At 40.0% G+C, this 16,479-nt stretch overlaps 2 protein-coding genes across 2 annotated transcripts; both read left to right on the forward strand.

Annotated features, from left to right (window-relative positions):
- The first annotated feature begins 2,903 nt into the window (after positions 1 to 2,903).
- LOC131969925 (extracellular calcium-sensing receptor-like) lies at positions 2,904 to 7,760 on the forward strand. The gene is given in 10 exon segments (XM_059331155.1): positions 2,904 to 3,070; positions 3,291 to 3,585; positions 3,744 to 3,773; positions 3,775 to 3,849; positions 4,022 to 4,291; positions 4,603 to 4,806; positions 4,925 to 5,191; positions 6,310 to 6,534; positions 6,638 to 6,761; positions 6,847 to 7,760. Coding segments are annotated over 10 exon segments (2,571 nt in total).
- Positions 7,761 to 12,054: 4,294 nt separating this feature from the next.
- Positions 12,055 to 16,294, forward strand: LOC131969926 (extracellular calcium-sensing receptor-like). Its single transcript, XM_059331156.1, has 9 exons — positions 12,055 to 12,137; positions 12,314 to 12,608; positions 12,776 to 12,862; positions 13,000 to 13,269; positions 13,526 to 13,729; positions 13,838 to 14,113; positions 14,845 to 15,069; positions 15,173 to 15,296; positions 15,381 to 16,294. The coding sequence occupies exons 1-9, from the start codon at positions 12,070 to 12,072 to the stop codon at positions 16,292 to 16,294; spliced, it is 2,463 nt and encodes an 820-aa protein (XP_059187139.1). The 5' UTR covers positions 12,055 to 12,069.
- The last annotated feature ends 185 nt before the right edge of the window (positions 16,295 to 16,479 follow it).

Consider the following 16,479-nt stretch of genomic DNA (forward strand, 5'->3'; position numbering starts at 1 on the left):
GAGCATTTCAGCATGTCTGGGACTCTTACCCAGGACTCAATGCTCACTGTTTTAAACATGAATAATTTAGACATTTAATAAACCTTTGTTTTCACTGTTTGTTTTTTCAAGAAATAAGAAAATAAAAAGACATATTTGCTGCAACATATTTGGCCAAATACTGATTTGGGTCCTAAAGTACAAAAAAAAAATCATATTTTACAGATTAAGCCTTAGTGCGAGGAACACAAAGAAAGCAATCACGGGTCGGGGAACCACAAAGTCGTAAGAGAATTTCAGCATGTCTGGGACTTACATGACCCGTACTTACTCCCTATCAGTTAAAAGGAGGCAATGCTGGACAGACACACTTGTGTCAATGCTTGAATTTACAATTCACAATGTTAACAGAACGACATGATACGCCTACGGGAGTACTGTCATCGACAGTTAGGGAAAATAAGTTATAGCTGCACTGCATTGTCCTATCCTCTGAAAGCTCAGCCCTTTAATTCACTCCATCCCCAGAAACATTCAACGCAAGATCTATGTTCAGCTCACACTGACCCAATAAAGAGAGCAGAGATCTCCATCCCTCAACTGTCTGTATCAGCATACTGTATGTGTGTTTTTACTGGTTTTTGTAGCTGTTCAGACAAGAGATTTCCTCCTTCTACTCTATGTCAGCTGACTGTAACAAGTGGTAACAAAAAACTATTGATGCCTGATATTGGAAAATAAAATCTCGTAAAAATTGATAATACTGTAACAATAATACTGTCCTGTCGGTTCCCTTACAAATATCAGCTCCTCTGTGATCTGATTTAACTGCAAATAATCACAGATTTTCAGTTGGGAGGGTGAAATGTGTTTTCAAGTTAACATGGTCTGGCAGATTCATTTATTAATTAATTTATCACTCTGACTATTTAGTCTTACATGGTATATCTGAATTTCACTAACAAGATGGAAATTATGTCAACTCAACAATAACAATCATACAGTTCATAATGATGATAGTAAAGGTAAATCTAAAACCACTAAATTACAACTGGTCCTGACAACCTAAGGCATTGTGTCCTAAAATGGCTAATATACCAATTGTATTTTCTGGTTATTTGAAAAGTTGGAGCTGAAACATTTTCTTTGAGAAGTCTTTGATTTGATGTTAGTAAAATTTATTTTATACACGTTATTGTATTGTACCTGCTCTCTGCTCAAGTGTCTGCTACCACCTAGTGGACATCTCAGTCTGACTCAGAGAATATGACTGAATTGGACAGATTCAGAGATGATATGCTGCTCTGTGGTTACTTTAAGGGAATGTGATTAACAAAATGTAATGATTGCACCAAATTAGAATATTGGAAGCATCATAGCATGTAGTTACATTAATCATACCTATCAAATGCAATGAAACTGAAAACAATCACAATGGTATATAAATATAAATAATGGAATTGAAGAATGGAAAATAAAAAGCGACACATTTTACCTGTTACTCTTGTTCAATGAGCACAAAAGATATTGTACAGGCTTGACCACTCTCTTCAGGGGAGAACATTTATTTTAATTGTCAGTGAGGAGGAAACAAACAGGTGCAGCTGTCACCACCAGGTAAGGTAGCTGGGCAGCTGACATACATGAAACCGCCACATAATCATGGTTGGGGATCATTTATTTCTTTACTGCTTGTGGTATCAACACTGGGAATGACCAGGAAAGAAAGCTGTGTTGGCAGCCTGTGTTTAGTAACCTACATAATAAGAGCCCATCAAGGAGTCAGTGGTCTTTCATACAAGTGCCCACAGTTGCCTGTGCAGCAACAAATTTATAATCTCTCGCAGTTTTTTGGAAGTTGTGAACAAGACAGAGATGCTGCTCCTGAGATTTAAATCTGCATGACTGTACAGAGGCTTCTGCACCTTGTTGGACAGAGTGTTGGCCTCCTCCATGAATGATAATACTAACTCTATCGTACCAGCCAATAATGAGAACACAGTGCAGCTGCAGGAAACAGCCCAGATACTGAAAAAACTTGGTGGAGTCTGGCCCAGAGGCCCAAGAGATCAGGGAATCCCTACAACAGAGCTTCAGTGATGACAATATTTCATTTTTTATCAGTTATCTCCATCAATACTTGTATTTGCATACATTTTAAAAATGTGGCAACAAAGAGGTCATCAGGTCACATGCAACTGTAACAACAGGTTTCACTGGAGGATATTTTTATCTCCTTCCTTACAATATGAATTTGCAGCTTTAGAAACGTTTGAACCTTCAGATATTATTGGATTCACATCTCTCCACTGATGCTTCGTACAAGTCCACATTTTGGTTATTTTGGCCCTTTTACAGTTCACCATTGTCTTTAAGGTGGGCTCAAGATAACTGGTTGTTAACTACCACAGCAATAAAAAACCCAATCCTGCCATCTCATATCCATCCACAACATTTTTGATAAGAAACACAAATACTGAACATGATACCTGTTCAAAGAAGTTGCATATGTTGAGCAGAAACTAAACAACTTTGACACAAAGATTTAACTTTTTCAAGATTGGATTAGAACTGTTTAACTGCTGTTACTGTGTGTGTGTGTGTGTGTGTGTGTGTGTGTGTGTGTGTGTGTTTGTGTGTGTGTGTGTGTGTGTGTGTGTGTGTGTGTTTGCCTGACTATTATTATAATTATATTAGTGTTATGTCCTGCCCACACCACTGGCCATGCCCTGAGAGGCGGCATACAAAATTGAATGATGACAAAATGGTAATTTCATTATGCATATAAAATGAACCAACTGTGCATCAAGACCATAGACAGGGGTAAAGGGATGAGAGCAGTTATGGGAGCATTTTATGACATATACTTATTCTTTTGTGTCTACCTGTTTTTGCTTTTGTTCTTCTCTTCTTTTTTCTTCTCTATGTCGTCCTCTCTTTCCTCATCCTGTAAGTTAGGGGGACAGTTTCATCTCAATGGGTTGCACAAGGCTGGTGATGTGGTTCTGGGTGGGCTGTTTGAGATCCACTACATCCCAGTCTTCCCTGGGTGGGAATTTACTTCGGAGCCACAAGATCCCACCTGTAAAGGGTATGTTTTTTACAAATGCAGAAAAGAGCAGAAATCTTCACAATATTTAAGATATGCCACATATTATGTGCATTATAATAATGAGATATAATGTATTTAGTTTAAAATGCAGCTGAAAAAAGTAGGACATATTGATAATACAGGACGTTTTGATAATGTGATTCTGATAGTTGTAATCTTGTGTTCTCACAGTGTTTAAAAGACACATTTTGTATTTTAGCTTTCACACTCAGGGGTTCAGGCTGGCCATGGCCATGGTCTTTGCTGTTGATGAAATCAACAGAAACTCCAATCTGCTACCTAATGTGACTCTGGGATACAGTCTTTATGATAACTGTGGTGCACTTGTTACTGGATTTGGTGCTGCTTTGGTGCTGGCCAGTGGTCAAGAGGAGCAGTTTCTGCTGAAGGAGAACTGTTCAGGGACCCCTCCAGTTGTGGGGATTGTGGGTGATACCTATTCATCATTTTCTATAGCCAGCTCTAACGTGCTGGGTTTATTCAGATTGCCCATGGTGAGTTTGTATTTATTCTGAATTTATAAAAGGCTGTTTAAAAACCTGTTTCAATTTAAACAACAATGATTTGTTGATATGGGTCAAATACTTCAAAAGGGTCTATTGACTTGCATGAGATACAGGAGACTGTGTGCATATTATATGTTATTTTTCAGGTGAGTTATTATGCTACATGTTCCTGCCTACTCAGGCAGGAACATGTAGCATAATCGGCGTCGATTTCCATCCTTCTTTAGAACAATCCCAAGTGATGCTTTTCAGGTAAAATTGTTATCAAAAATAATAAATGTATATGTTTTACAGGATTTATAGTAAACATGAAAATATGTCTCACCAGTGGAAAAAAACATTTATTTGGGCATGAGGAAGTGCATACTTTGTGCAAAAATATATAGATTGAGATGATGATGCATAAAATTCTCTATCTAATTAGGTGCGTGCCATGATTCAGATTCTGAAACACTTTGGCTGGACTTGGGTCGGCCTTCTGGTCAGTGATGATGACTATGGACTCCATGTTGCCCGATCCTTTCAGTCTGACCTGGCTCAGTCTGGTGGAGGTTGTCTTGCATACTCAGAGGTTTTTCCTTGGGGCAATGACCCAGCACAACTTAGGAGGATTGTGGATGTGATGAAAACATCAACAGCTCGTGTGGTCATGGTGTTTGCAGTGGAGATCCAAATTTATCATCTAATGGAAGAGGTTAGATTTAAAACACAATATATTTTTTGAATCTATGTTTCTGAAAAAGTTTATGGTTTGTGTATTCTATCTGACAATACCTGGTATCCCTCCAGTTAACAGTCCATATGTTTATACATGTGTGTCTTCCTTACAGCAAACAAATAAATAATTGATATAAAATATGCAATTAACAAAAGGCATTTGTTTTTTTCTCCCTGTTGCTGGAGAAAAATAAAGAAAGATAAAGTAAAGAATTGCATGTATTGCCACAGCATAATTGTTCCTGATATTTCTAAAAAATAATATTTGTTTTATGATGCAATACTCAGGTGGTGAGGCAGAATGTGACAGGCCTGCAGTGGATAGCAAGTGAAGCTTGGACATCAGGAGAGATTCTACATACACCTGATTTCATGCCGTACCTGAGTGGCACACTGGGCATTGCCATCCGGCGAGGAGAGATATCAGGGTTCAAGGACTTCCTCTTCAAAATACGCCCAAATCAACACCACAGCAAATATAGAAAAAGCATAGTAAGAGTTTAATCTTACAGTAGGAGAGCTAAACTTGCAGCAGTAAAATATTGTCATTATTTTTTAACAGTCATTTAAAAGAAAAAAAAATGTTTTAATCAAATTTCAGGTAAATCAGTTTTGGGAAGACATATTTCAGTGTAAATTTGCACCACTCCCAGAAAGCTGGGTGGAAGCTGGGGGAGCACTTTGCACTGGACACGAAGATCTACTTAATGTGGAAAATGAGTTGTTTGATGTGTCAGAACTCAGGCCTGAGTACAATGTGTACAAGGCTGTGTATGCTCTGGCCTATGCACTCTATGACATGCTGCACTGTGTACCAGGAAGAGGACCTTTCAGCGGGCACAGCTGTGCCACTCTACAAAACCTGGAGCCATGGCAGGTGTGATATCAGTTTGTTTCCAAAAATAGCCGCTAGACCATGAGGTTCTAAGCAAATGTAGTTTTCCAGTTGGATAATTATTTTTAAAAAAAGAACTAAATACTAACTTCAGTGAAATACACGTGGACTCCAGGACCCTGTGACAAGACTAGCCATCTATCATGATGCTGGACGTGGTGAAACAGACTTGAGACTTACAATCAAAGAGAGCAGCAAAACTAATTGACCACTTGCACAATGTAGTGTGACATATTACAGTTTTTTAAACTGCACGTCACTTTACTTTCCGGCCAGTATACAGTAACTTAATTGTCCAGTGATCACATCACATTCCAGTGCTTTTTATCCTCAGGTTGGCTACCTAGCGATGTTCGCTATTCACTCAGTGTAGAATCACGTTAGCCTGATTTTCAAGGCTTAGCTAACGTTAGGTCACTCTGCCTCAGCATAAACTGGAAAGCAGTTTGAAGCCTTAAAGAGAAGAAATAAAAACTCACAGATTAAAAGCAATGAGGGACAGAGCTAAACTCCATAGAGCTTAACACACTTTCCTCATAAACCTGATGGTGCTTTTTATTTATTTATTAGCTATCTAGGCTAGCTGACTGGCTAACATCAGTATTTGAGACAGAAAGGTGACTGTAAAAATGAAAAAAAAGTGCCTAAAACAGGTTATATGAACATATAACGGTAAATACTGCATGCATAAAGCTAACTGTGAAAAGTTAAGTGTCTAATTTAAGGATAAAAAGCACTGTAATGTGATCACTGGAGGCTAAGATAAGGTTACTACACACTGTACAGAAAGTTTAGTTATGTACAGCACTTTGGAGAGGTTTTTGTTGTTTAAATGTGCTATACAAATAAAGTGGATTGGATTGATTGGATTTAGTGACATGCAGTTTGTAAATCTGATATACGTCAAACTTCGTGTTGCAAGCGGTCAATGCTTTACAGCTCAGTGTTTGATTAGACTGTAAAGTTAATAAATCCAGCAAAGCAAATACAAAGCCTATTTTAAAATAAGTAGAACTACCTAAGCATGGTTAGGCATTTATATAGAAGGTGGATAAGGTTAAAGACTTTATCTGTTTTTATATTTTCTCGCCCATTTCAAGATGGTGTACTATTTGGATAAAGTAAACTTCCGCACACCATTTGGTGATCAAGTGTCATTTGATGAGAATGGTGATGCTTTACCAATATATGATGTAATGAACTGGCTGTGGCTCCCTGATGGACGAACTAAAGTTCAGAATGTGGGTGAGGTTAAAGAGTCCGCCAAAGGTGAAGTTCTCAGACTTGACGAAGATAAAATCTTATGGAACTCCGAATCCAAACAGGTTACGTATTACTTAACAATTTTGTAGATTGTTTTCCCTAATGATTATTAAAATAACAGTTTCAAATGGTGTTGAATAATGATAACTCTTGCAATCTGTACAGCCCCCGCGGTCAGTGTGCAGTGAAAGCTGTCCTCCAGGTACTCGCATGGTCAGAAAGAAAGGGCAACCTGAGTGCTGCTTTGACTGCATTCTGTGCTCTGAGGGAAAGATCAGCAATGAAACTGGTTGGTATTCATAAAAAAGGTTCAGGTTCCTTTTAAGTGTGCAATATAGATATTTATTTTAATTAATTTGTCCTCTTTTTGCCAGACTCCATAGAGTGCTCCAGTTGTCCAGAGGACTTCTGGTCCAGCCCCCAGCGTGACCACTGTGTTCCTAAGAAAACTGAGTTCCTCTCCTACCATGAGCCTCTGGGTATCTGCCTGACTACAGCCTCATTGTTGGGCACATTTATTTGTGTTGTAGTCCTGGGAATCTTCACATATCATCACAATACACCCATGGTACGTGCCAACAATTCAGAACTGAGTTTCCTGCTCTTGGGGTCACTTAAACTATGTTTCCTGTGTTCACTACTGTTTATCGGTCGTCCCAGACTGTGGACATGCCAACTGAGACATGCAGCATTTGGGATCAGCTTTGTGCTTTCTGTCTCATGTATTCTGGTAAAAACCATGGTGGTTCTGGCTGTGTTTAAGGCCTCCAAACCAGGAGGTGGAGCCAGTCTGAAGTGGTTTGGTGCTGTGCAGCAGAGAGGAACAGTTCTCGTTCTCACTTTTATTCAGGCTGCAATCTGCACTGTTTGGCTTGTTTCTGCTTCACCAGCTCCTCATAAAAACACTCAATACTACAATGACAAGATAGTTTATGAGTGTGCAGTCGGGTCTACGATTGGTTTTGCTGTGTTATTGGGTTACATTGGCTTATTGGCTATCCTCAGTTTCTTGTTAGCATTTCTGGCAAGGAATCTCCCAGATAGTTTCAATGAGGCCAAACTCATCACTTTCAGCATGCTGATCTTCTGTGCTGTGTGGGTGGCCTTTGTTCCTGCTTATGTCAACTCTCCAGGCAAATATGCAGATGCAGTGGAGGTATTTGCCATCCTGGCCTCCAGTTTTGGTCTCTTGGTGGCTCTGTTTGGACCCAAATGTTACATAATTCTGCTGAGACCGGAGAGGAACACAAAGAAAGCAATTATGGGTCGAGGAACCACAAAGTCGTAAGAGCATTTCAGCATGTCTGGGACTCTTACCCAGGACTCAATGCTCACTGTTTTAAACATGAATAATTTAGACATTTAATAAACCTTTGTTTTCACTGTTTGTTTTTTCAAGAAATAAAAAAATAAAAAGACATATTTGCTGCAACATATTTGGCCAAATACTGATTTGGGTCCTAATGTACAAAAAAAAAAAAATCATATTTTACAGATTAAGCCTTAGTGCTGTCCTACCATTTCAAAACCCTGCCCTTTCATTCACTCCATCCCCAGAAACATTAAATGCAAATAACAGCTCACACCCCAATAAAGAGAGCAGTGATCTCTATACCTCAACTGTTTGCATCAGCATACTGTAGGTGTGTTTTTACTGGTTTGTGTAGCTGTTCAGACAAGAGATTTCCTCCCTCTACTATATGTCAGTTTATTGGACAACAAGTGGTCAGAAAATCTACTGTTCCATAATATTGGAAAATGAAATCTTGTAAAATGTACAATGTCACAATAAAACTGTCCTGTATGCTCCCTTTTAAAATCCAACTGTTCTATAATCTGATTTAACTGCAAATAATCACAGATTATCAGTTGTGAAGGTGAAATGTGTTTTAACGTGTGGTCTGACACACTGTGTTAAGCAGTGTTATAGAAGAAGACCTAAAGATTACAGTGTAACCATGGTTCTCAGAGTGAAAAGACTCTCCACCCAGCTTCATATTCCATATGCATGGGGAATGTTCTCACCTGCTATATGACGTGCATAATAGTTTGACACACCAGTTGCACTGGCACGCCCATGTAGCCTATATAAAGCACAGATGTGCATGATCACACTGATCTTCCTTGATCGCCACCTGATGTTGAGCAACCTCATGGTAGAGAGATAGTCTCTTCACTCAGAGAACCATGGTTACACTGTAACCTTCAGTCCTCTATGTATTGAGTGAGTCTATCTCTCCACCCACTGACATATTCGATATATACGGGAACTCTGTAAGACACCCTGCAAAGACGAGGAGCAGAAACAGACTGAACAGACAGAAACACTATCTTCAGTGACCACCACTTCAGGTCTGCCAAAGGGGCTGCGCTGCAGCGCATCCAGGACCAATTCCAGATCCCAAGTTGGAGCTGTGGGTTTTGGAACATGAGCCCTGAGCCTCCAGGTACCCTTCAAATAGTGTGCAAGAAGGATACTACAATCCTCAGAAAGTTTTCACTCCCCCTCACAAGCTGGCTTGATGGCAGCCCCCATAGTTTTAAGGGTTGACGCGAATCTCCCCCTGTCCAATTGGTCCTGCAGAAATAACAGGATCTCTCAGGAGCCACATGTGAGTGGCTCTGCCTGGTTTGCCCCACACTACAACTCCATCCGATGGTATAAGTATGCCGCCCTTGCCGATGGAGTCCGTGTCCCCTGAAGGGTCTCCACCACCACTTGTGGCAGACCCATTCCTAAGAGGCCGGTCCTTTTAGGGGCCAGGCCCAGAGAAGTGGTGAAACAGTTTCCTTGGGCCTCTGAGAGGAGATCCCTCCAGACTGGGAGCTTCCATGGTATCCCACACATCCACGGTGGGATGTCTGAAAACCAGACCACGTGAAGCCAGTTTGGGGCTATTAGAACGAGCTGCACTTCCATTATCTGAATCCTATGCAGAAGTAGAGCGGGGAAATGCATACAGAAGGCCTTGGGGCCAAAGTGCTGTACCAAGGGGAGGATTGTTGGTCTGAGGGGAGAAGAACTTGTTGAATTGTTGATATCTTGAACTTCTGGGGCCTGAGATATTGGTTGAGCTGCCTGAGGTCCAGAATTGGTCTGAGACTACCGTCTTTTTCAGGATGAGGGAATTATAGGAATAAAAACCAGCTCGTTGATTCCCCATTTCCACCTCCTCAAACTTTGGCGCATAAAACTTTTGTGTGCCGCTGGTCAGACACTGATGAGCCCATGGTTCATCGAGTCACAGGGGGAGTCCAAGTAAACTGAAGTCGGTACCCCAGGGTCATGGTTGAGACCACCCATGGATCCACCCCCAGAGCTGCAGGCGGCATGATGGCCTGAGGTGAAGCGGAAGCTGGCCAGGCTTTTGCTGGTGTCACAGGAGGAAATCTAAAGATCAATGTGATTATGCATACCACTGCCTTGGGGCAGCTGTGACTCAGTTGGGAGAGCAGTCGCCCACTGATTGGAAGGCCGGTGGTTCGATCCCTGATCATGGCAGCCTACATGTCGAAGTATCCTTGGGCAAGACACTGAACCCCAAATGGCCCACCGCTGCTGCGTTCATCTGTGTATGAATTAATTCCCAATGGTGGCAGGTGGCACCGTTTAGGATAGCCTCGGCCACCAGTATGAATGTGTGCGTGAAAAGGTGAATGAGCGCAGTCTGTAGCGATTTGGATGAAAGCGATATATCAGTGCAGTCCATCCATATAGGCTAAATGGACGTGCCAGTGTCTTAAACAATTATCCATGACATATGGCAGGTGGGGACATTCCCCTAGATTATGTAGCTGGATGGAGAGAGTCTCAATATGATAAAGAACTGACAATTTACAATATAAATTCATAACATGCACTTTAATGGATTTGTATCTATGCAAGGTGTTTCCTAGGTATACTGTACTTCTAGAAAATATAGATAATAATTTAAAGGCTTTCTCTGCTGCTACCACCTAGTAGACATCTAAGTCTGACTCAGAGAATATGACAGTGAATTGGATATATTCAGAGTTAATCCACAGCTCTGTGGTTGGTTAAAAAAGGATAATAATATAATAATATGAAACAGGACTTATAACAGTATTCATAATGAAGGCGACACATTTTAAATGTTACTCTTGTTCTATGAGCACAGAGGATATTATATTTTCTTGACCACTCTCTGCAGAGGAGAACATTCACTTTAACTGTTGGTGAGGAGGAAACAAACAGGTGCAGCTCTCACCACTAGGTAAGGTAGCTTGGCAGCTGATGTACATGAAACCGCCACATACGTATGGTTGGGGATCATTTATTTCTTTACTGCTTGTGGCATCAACACTGGAAACGACCAGGAAAGAAAGCTGTAATGGCCCAGATACAAAGTGTGGCAGCCTGTGTTTGGTAATCAAGGAGTCAGTGGTCTTACAGACAAGTGCCCACAGTTGCTTGTGCAGCAACAAGTTTATAATCTCTTGCAGTTTTTTGGTTGTTGTTGTGAACAAGACAGAGATGCTGCTCCTGAGATTTAAATCTAATTTAAATGTAAATGCATGACTCTTTGTACAGAGGCTTCTGCACCTTGTTGGACAGAGTGTTGGCCTCCTCCATGGATGATAATACAAACTCTTTTGTGTCAGCCAATAATGAGAACACAGTGCAGCTGTAGGAAACAGCTCAGATATTGAAAAAAAAATTGGTGGGGTCAGGTCCAGAGGCCCTGACCCCCATTGTTATTGTTTATCTCCATCAATACTTTTCATTCATTTAAAAAATGTCACAAGAAAGAGGTCATCAGGTCACACGAAACTGTAACAACAGGTTTCACTGGAGGATATTCTTTACTTCCGTCCTTACAATATGAATTTGCAGCTTTAGAAACTTTTGAATCTTCAGATATTATTGGATTCACATCTCTCCACTGATGCTTCGTACAAGTTCACATTTTGGTTACATCTAAACATTTGACAGTTCATCATTGTCTTTAAGGGGTGCTCAAGACAATTGTTTGTTCATTACAAACAATTATCAAAAAAAACCCTGCCATCTCATATCCAATAATTATTGATAAGAATATAAATACTGAACTTTATACCTTTTCAAAGAAGTGGCACATGTTGAGCAGAAACGAAACAACTTTGAAGCATAGATTTTAATTTTTCAAGAATGGAATACAATTGTTTTAACTATTATTTTTTATCATTTATTTTATTTTATTACCCTAATTGTGTGTGTGTGTGTGTGTGTGTGTGTGTGTGTGTGTGTGTTATATTAATGTTATGTCCTGCCCACACGACTGGCCGTGCCCTGATAGGTGGCATGAGAGATTGAATGCTGATGAAATGGTTATGAAGAGAATTTCAGAAATCTGCATATAAAATAAACAAACTGTGCTTCAAGATTAGAAGGGAAGGGTGAAGGGATTAAAGCAGTTATGGGAGCATTTTACGACATATACTTAGTCTTTTGTGTCTCCCTGTTTTTGCTTTTGCTCTTCTCTTCTTTTTTCTTCTCTATGTCGTCGTCTCTTTCCTCATCATGTAATTTACAGAGACGGTTTCATCTCAATGGGTTGCACAAGGCTGGTGATGTGGTTCTGGGTGGGCTGTTTGAGATGCATTACTTCCCAGTCTTCCCTGAGTGGAAATTCACTTCAGAGCTACAAGATCCCACCTGTGAAGGGTAAGTTGCATTCACATGCAGCAGAAAACTTTAGACTATTCAAGATATGAGATACATTGTCATATATTGTAATATAGACTTGATACTTTTGATAATATGGTAATGGGGTTCTGACAGTTGTACTTTTGTGTTCTCACAGTGTCTTTGGTGGTTAATAGAGTCATTTTGTATTTTAGCTTTGACATTCTGGGCTTCAGGCAGGCCATGGCCATGGTCTTTGCTCTTGATGAGATCAACAGAAACTCCAATATGCTACCTAATGTGACTCTGGGATACAGTATTTATGATAATTGTGGTACACTTGTTACTGGATTTCGTGCTGCTTTGGTGCTGGCCAGTGGTCAAGAGGAGCAGTTTCTGCTGAAGGAAAACTGTTCAGGGACCCCGTCAGTTGTTGGGATTGTGGGTGATTCCTATTCATCATTTTCTATCGCCAGCTCTAATGTGCTGGGTTTATTTAGATTGCCCATGGTGAGTTTGAGTTTCTTCTGAACTTTTAATAGGCTGTTTAAAAACCTAAATTTTAATATATTAAATATTGGTCATTTGTTGAAATGGGTCAAATATTTCAAAAGGGTCTATTGACTTGCATTAGATACTGTAAATTGCATGTGTGCATACTGTTCATCTCTTCTCAGGTGAGTTATTATGCCACATGTTCCTGCCTGAGTGATAGGAAAAGGTTTCCATCCTTTTTTAGAACAATCCCAAGTGATGCATTCCAGGTAAACTTATTATTAAAAATAATAAATGCATATGTCTTACACGAAAGAATGAATATATTTGGGAATCAGGATATGAATGCTTTCTGCAAAAATATATAGATTGAGTTGATAATTGTAGACATTCTCTTTATATTTAGGTGCGTGCCATGATTCAGATTCTGAAACACTTTGGCTGGACTTGGGTCGGCCTTCTGGTCAGTGATGATGACTATGGACTCCATGTTGCCCGATCTTTTCAATCTGACCTGGCTCAGTCTGGTGGAGGTTGTCTTGCATACTCAGAGGTTTTTCCTTGGGGCAATGACCCAGCACAACTTAGGAGGATTGTGGATGTGATGAAAAAATCAACAGCTCGTGTGGTCATGGTGTTTGCAGTGAAGATCCAAGTTTATCATCTAATAGAGGAGGTTGGATTTAAAACACAATATATTTTATAATTCTATGTTGTCAAAAATAATAACAGTCCATGTGTATGTTTACATGAAATTTACATGAAATATACAATTCACAAAAGGCATTTCTTTTTTTCTCCCTGTTGCTGGGAAAAAAGTCAATAATTTCATGTATTGTCACAACATTATTGTACACAATAAAGCATGCACAGATTGTTCATTTGTTTGATAGATTTCTAAAATTGTATTTGTTTTATAATGCAATACTCAGGTGGTGAGGCAGAATGTGACAGGCCTGCAGTGGATAGCAAGTGAAGCTTGGATATCAGGAGAGATTCTACATACACCTCATTTCATGCCGTACCTGAGTGGCACACTGGGCATTGCCATCCGGCGAGGAGAGATATCAGGGTTCAAGGACTTCCTCTTCAAAATACAACCTAATGAACGCCATAGCATCTATATAAATAGCATAGTAAGAGTTCAATCTTACAGTCTGACCTAAACTTGCAGCTGTAACATAATATCATCATTTTAACTTAACAGTGATTTTAAAAAAAGAACAATTTCATTCAAATTTCAGGTAAATCAGTTCTGGGAAGAAATTTTTCAATGTAAATTCGCACCACCTCCAGAAAGCTGGGTGGAAGCTGGAGGAGCACTTTGCACTGGAGAGGAGGATCTACTAAATGTGGAAAACGAGTTCTTTGATGTGTCAGAACTCAGGCCTGAGTACAATGTGTACAAGGCTGTGTATGCTCTGGCCTATGCACTCGATGACCTGCTGCACTGTGAACCAGGAAGAGGACCTTTCAGCGGGCACAGCTGTGCCACTCTGCAAAAACTGGAGCCATGGCAGGTGTGATATCAGTTTACACTCGTGTTTAGATAGCTGCTCGACCTTGAGGAACTAAGTGAATGTAGTTGTCCAGTTGGTTTAAAAAAAAAAAAAAAAAAGTACTGACTTCAGTGAAGTACATGTGGACTCCAGGACCCTGTGAGTCTACCCTACTAATCCCTCATTACCTTTAAAATGATAACTCTTGCAAGAAATGTCTTTTAACCCTTTTTGTTTCTTTCACCTTTGTCAATCCTGGATTTTATTGCACTTTATGCACTTTTATTTGAAGCACTTTGGTGCGGCTCAGCCATCTGTAAATGCACTATGGAAATAAATTTGATTTGATTTGATTTGACTACTAACCATGTCTATAAAATGATTTAAAAAAGGTGCTAAAACAGATTTAAATGAGCTGTAAATACTACATGCATAAACCTAACTGTGAAAAGTGAAGTCTCTAACTTAATGATAAAAATCACTGTAATGTGATCACTGGAGACGAAGATAACGTTACTGCACACTATACAGTAAGTAATGTGACGTGCAGTTTGTGAAACTGAAAGGCGTCAAACTTTGTGCAAGTGGTCAATGCTTTACAGCTCAGTGTTGGATTAGACTGTAAACTTCATAATTGCAGCACAGCAAGTACAAGGAATAATTGACAATAAATAGAAAAGCAGGGTTGTATATGTAGGTCGGGTGATGTTAACTACTTTATCTGTTGTTTATTCTTTCTTGCCCATTTGAAGCTGGTATACTATTTGGATAAAGTAAACTTCAGCACACCTTTTGGTGATCAAGTGTCATTTGATGAGAATGGTGATGCTTTACCAATATATGATGTCATGAACTGGCTGTGGCTCCCTGATGGACGAATTAAAGTTCAGAGTGTGGGTGAGGTTAAAGAGTCCGCCAAAGGTGAAGTTCTCAGACTTGATGAAGATAAAATCTTATGGAACTTTGAATCCAAACAGGTTACTTATTGCTTATCAATTTTGTAGATTGTTTTCACCAATGATTACTAAAATAACAGTTTCAAATGGTTTTGAAAAATTATAACTCTTGCAATCTGTACAGCCCCCGCGGTCAGTGTGCAGTGAAAGCTGTCCTCCAGGTACTCGCATGGTCAGAAAAAAAGGGCAACCTGAGTGCTGCTTTGATTGCATCCCTTGTTCTGAGGGAAAGATCAGCAATGAAACAAGTAGGTATTCATAAAAAAAAGTTTAGGTTTCCTTTCTGTATGTAATATAGATATTTATTTTAATATTTGTCCTCTTTTTGCCAGACTCCATGGAGTGCACCAGTTGTCCAGAGGACTTTTGGTCCAGCCCCCAGCGTGACCACTGTGTTCTTAAGAAAACTGAGTTCCTCTCCTACCATGAGCCTCTAGGTATCTGCCTGACAACTGCCTCATTGTTGGGCACATTTATTTGTGCTGTAGTCCTGGGAATCTTCACATATCATCACAATACACCCATGGTACGTGCCAACAATTCAGAACTGAGTTTCCTGCTCTTGGTGTCACTTAAACTATGTTTCCTGTGTTCACTGCTGTTTATCGGTCGTCCCAGACTGTGGACATGCCAACTGAGACATGCAGCATTTGGGATCAGCTTTGTGCTTTCTGTCTCATGTATTTTGGTAAAAACCATGGTTGTTTTGGCTGTGTTTAAGGCCTCCGAGCCAGGAGGTGGAGCCAGTCTGAAGTGGTTTGGTGCTGTGCAGCAGAGAGGAACAGTTCTCGTTCTTACTTTTATTCAGGCAGCAATCTGCACTGCTTGGCTTGTTTCTGCTTCACCAGCTCCTCATAAAAACACTCAATACTACAATGACAAGATAGTTTATGAGTGTGCAGTCGGGTCTACGATTGGTTTTGCTGTGTTATTGGGTTACATTGGCTTATTAGCTACTATCAGCTTCTTGTTAGCATTTCTGGCAAGGAATCTCCCAGATAGTTTCAATGAGGCCAAACTCATCACTTTCAGCATGCTGATCTTCTGTGCTGTGTGGGTAGCCTTTGTTCCTGCTTATGTCAACTCTCCAGGCAATTATGCAGATGCAGTGGAGGTTTTTGCCATCCTGGCCTCCAGTTTTGGTCTCTTGGTGGCTCTGTTTGGACCCAAATGTTACATAATTCTTCTGAGACCAGAGAGGAACACAAAGAAAGCAATCATGGGTCGGGGAACCACAAAGTCATAAGAGCATTTCAGCAAGTCTGGGACTGTTACCCAGGACTCACTGCCCACTGTTTTAAACATGAATAATTTAGACATTTAACATACCTTTGTTTTCACTGAAGAAATAATAAAAGATAAAAGACACATTTCCTGCAACATATTTGGCCTAATACTGATTTGGTTCCTAATGTACAAAAAAATCATATT

This window comes from Centropristis striata, chromosome 4 (genome assembly GCF_030273125.1).
Source record: "Centropristis striata isolate RG_2023a ecotype Rhode Island chromosome 4, C.striata_1.0, whole genome shotgun sequence".
NCBI classification, from domain to species: domain Eukaryota; kingdom Metazoa; phylum Chordata; class Actinopteri; order Perciformes; family Serranidae; genus Centropristis; species Centropristis striata.

Excerpts from the sequence above, each read along its gene's own strand:
- LOC131969926 (XM_059331156.1), top strand. The coding sequence starts at position 12,070 with ATGCATTACTTCCCAGTCTTCCCTGAGTGGAAATTCACTTCAGAGCTA. Across the intron at positions 12,609-12,775 it reads GTTTATTTAGATTGCCCATG|GTGAGTTATTATGCCACATG; the intron begins GTGAGTTTGAGT and ends ATCTCTTCTCAG. Across the intron at positions 13,270-13,525 it reads TTTATCATCTAATAGAGGAG|GTGGTGAGGCAGAATGTGAC; the intron begins GTTGGATTTAAA and ends TGCAATACTCAG.